This window comes from Accipiter gentilis, chromosome 7, assembly GCF_929443795.1.
Source record: "Accipiter gentilis chromosome 7, bAccGen1.1, whole genome shotgun sequence".
In the NCBI taxonomy this organism is placed as follows: Eukaryota; Metazoa; Chordata; class Aves; order Accipitriformes; family Accipitridae; genus Astur; species Astur gentilis.
Genome location: NC_064886.1, coordinates 12,027,611 through 12,031,268, shown reverse-complemented (window position 1 = coordinate 12,031,268; position 3,658 = coordinate 12,027,611). Strand labels below are relative to the sequence as shown.

General features: G+C 44.4%; 1 protein-coding gene across 1 annotated transcript; it reads right to left on the bottom strand.

The window, feature by feature from the left end:
• LOC126040435 (feather beta keratin) lies at positions 1-297 on the bottom strand. The gene has a single exon (XM_049804849.1). It carries the CDS (start codon positions 295-297, stop codon positions 1-3), a length of 297 nt encoding a protein of 98 aa, XP_049660806.1.
• Positions 298-3,658: the final 3,361 nt, after the last annotated feature.

The window sequence follows — 3,658 nt, the reverse complement described above, 5'->3', positions numbered from 1 at the left end:
TTAGCAGGGCAGGCACCTTCTGCCACAGTAGCGGCCACCAAGGCCAGAGAGGCTAAAGCCCCCAGAGTTGATGGGCACTCCCTCAGCACTCAGGATGCTGCCAACAGCAGCGGAGGTGGTGGATCCCACAGCGGTGTTCTGGGGGAAGGAGCTGAGGATGGGTCCGGGCAGGGTCACCACCACGGGAGAGGGTTCAATAACCACACGGGAGTCTTGGCACTGCCTGACACAGGGCTCGTTGCAGCTGTTGGCAAGCGGGGTTGGCCCACAGGGACGGCACAGATCGTAGCAGGACATGGCTGTGGGATGGAGGTGCACCTGGGAGAGAGGGCAGGGAAAGCAGAGGCAGCATGTGAGGCGCAGCCCGACAGCCTGCTCGGCAAGAGCAACGGCACAGTCTGGGGAGCAGGGAGGAAGGGAGATTAAAGAGCCCCGGTCCCCAAGGGTCCCCTCCCTGCAAAGACAGCCCAAGGCCTTCTCCCACCTCCCCCCACTGGAGAACAGGAAGAACAGGGGCACCAGGAGCAGATCGAGTAGCAAGGCTCTCAGCAAAAGCTGTGCTGAGGCAGAGACTCAGCTGAGGCCGGAAGACAAAGAGGAAAAGGAGAAAGACAAGAAAGAGGCAAAGGCGGTTGCAGCTCACCTTCTTCACCAAGGAGGAGAAGGCAAGAGAAGTGGATGAGGAAGCCTGCTGTTGGGCTGGCTTTTATACTGGTCCAGACTGCTCGGGGCCCAGAGGCACTCTTTGCGCATGTAATGTGTTTACCAACAAGCTCACCTTGCATGCAAAGCATCACAATTACAGAATGGGGACACTGCTTGTGTTCCCTGCAACGCTGCCTTTTCATTTCCCTCTTTGTGACATGCCCATTCAGCCACACAGGCTCCTTTCAAGTGACAGTATTAGAGGCCAAAACATTTCCAGGGGAAATGACACGTCAGCACAGGCAGATGATCCGGGCAGTGATGAGGAGTGTCCCACCCTGCCAGGTGATGCTAGTCCCTTGCCCTCCAGGGCCTCACTTTAAAGTGCTTCCTGATGAATGGGGCAGGTCTCCTCCTAACCCTGAGGCTTCAGCCTGGACACCCACATGCAGGGGTCGGCACCATCAGTCGCTCTCTCTCTCAGGCTGTGCTCACTCACACTGTATTAGGCATCGCCTCTCTAGGCAGGGCACCCCGGCTCTTGGGTTTTCGACTCTCTCTCTGAGATTGAGCTTTGATCTCGGCAGAAGTTTGCCTGCCTCTTTTGCCATCTTCTTTCCCTCCTTCATCCCTACCTGCCTTGAGCAGCAGACTACCCGTGGTTAAGAATGAAGGCTATTCCCCTCCCAACGCTCTTTGCTGGAGACCGCTGGCAAAGCTGGAGGCACCTCAGTGACCGAGGCACATGCTGGCCCATCGATACACGTCCTTCTTCCTGCCACAGCTGCTGCGTCTTTGCCACAACTTCTACTTTGGCTGTTGCCGAAAAATCTCGTAATAATGAACTTTTCAACGCTAATTTAGTGCAGATAAGCAGACACTTCTTTATTAACGGCCGGGGGCGTGGGCGTGTCCTCTCAAAAGACCACACACACCAAATACCAAAATCATACACCCTATATTGAACTTATTCATTCATATTCATTAGATTTCCGAGAAAGGTTATACATATCCATTAGATTTCTGGGAAGTCATTAGCATATGTTAATGTTCTTTCCGCATGCGCATTGAAGGTCTCTGGGGCTCTTCTAGAGTCCTCTGGTGGTCTTTCATAGTCTTCTTCACTTGTCCGCTTCTTGACCTCCTTCAGGTGATTCTGCGCAGTTTGGTCTTTGGCAGGTAACTAACTATTTCTTGGCAAATAACTACAAGTTGCTTCATTCGACTCTTATTAGTTGCCATTAATTTAGAATTCTGACATCTTCTCCATTCTTCTAGGTTGTTATAATATACTCCTACTGACAAACACTATATCAAAATCATCTTAAATCTCAAGCTTGTTACCTTCGTTCTATATGTTCCTATTACTTATTAACTAAGTTCTAAATGTTCCTGTTAAATGATTTTGGCCAATTCCTCCGGCCTTGGTACCGGGTTATACAAAAGGTTTCACAACAGCTGTTGGTTGTGCAAATACAATAGAGATACCTTTGCTAAACTACTTCTTACCATTTTATATTCTTATTAAACATGATTTATTCTAACTACTACCAAATCAATAACAAATCAAAGCTACCGACTAGTCAATAACAAATCAATAACATAATCAATAACCAATCAGTAACATTTCCCCCCTTTGAAAGTGTTGAAAATTATTTCAATACTTTCACATTAACTAGATAACATTTTTCTACTACTATTTTGAAGGTCAATATTTGTTTCAGCATATTGTGGTGGTGGAGTACATTCTAGTGGGATAGTTGGAACCTCTCTCATGATCATGCGATTGACTGCAATTCTATTAGTAAATTGTTTCTTTAGACAAACATGTCAGCATGATCATCAAAAAGACAATTAGTAACAGAAACAAAGTTTTGATTATAGATTGTAACTAAGAGCTCAGATTCTATCCTAATCTGTTAAAAAAATTTTTCTCAGCCAATTTTCTGACATATTCTCTCGAGTGGTTTCAGTTTCCTTTTCAATTTTGCTCAATAACTTCAAATCATGTTCTACATCCTGAGTGACGTTAGGAATATAAATACAACAATGGTCCAATCTATCCTTGAGGTATCCACACACTCCATGTTCTTTAAGTAAAAGTAGGTCTAAAGCCATTCTATTTTGAAGAGTTATCCTAGAAGTTACCATTGTTTTCTGATGACCATTATATGCTCGGACCATTGCATCACTGGCAGTTGTTTACAATGAGTGGTTCTGGTTTTATGTTCCAGGATGGTTAAATTCATAGTTAGAATTCCCCAAGGGATAGATTTCCCTACTGCTCTTGGTACTGGTAAACAAGCAGTAATCTGGGTAACATTTTGCAAGTTGGTAAATCCCTTAATTAATTCTAACATCAAATTTTCCTCAAACATCTTTTAAGAATGCCAATCAATTGTTCTGTTTCTAGTTGTCTTTTGTTCCGAATCATCAGATCAGGCTAGGTTCCCACCAACATCATCTGTCAAACTAATATAAAGAGGACAATTATAAACTGATAAAAAATTAAACATGTTTCAAAGTCAGTTTTAAAGTCTGTGGATCACGGTTAATAATCTTCCATGGAGTAGGTGTCTTCTTCACTCGAGTGTAGTGTATCCAAGCATCCGATTTCGCAATCTTAATAGCCGTGAAGGTGGTTAACAGTATCTGGAAGGGTCCTTTCCAGCGTTCTTGCAAGGGTTCAGAAGCCTACGTTTTCACGTAGACATAATCTCCTGGTTGGAAGTCATGGACCGGAGTTTCCAAGGATAATGGTCTATTCCATACCACAGTCCTCCAAATTACAGCTAAAGTTTTTCCTAGGGAAAGCAAATAGTTATATACATCTTGTTTCCCTTTTACATGCATGTTTGGATTTGGTTTTGGGGATTCATAAGGTTTTCCATACAATAATTCATAAGGACTGACTGAGGTTCCACTCTTTGGCTGTACTCTAATTCTCAATAATGCCAATGGAAGTGCTTGAGGCCATTTTAAATTGGTCTCTTGACAAATTTTACTTATTTGT

Bases quoted from the DNA above. Each gene is read 5' to 3' on its own strand.
- LOC126040435 (XM_049804849.1), bottom strand. From the start codon at position 297: ATGTCCTGCTACGATCTGTGCCGTCCCTGTGGGCCAACCCCGCTTGCC.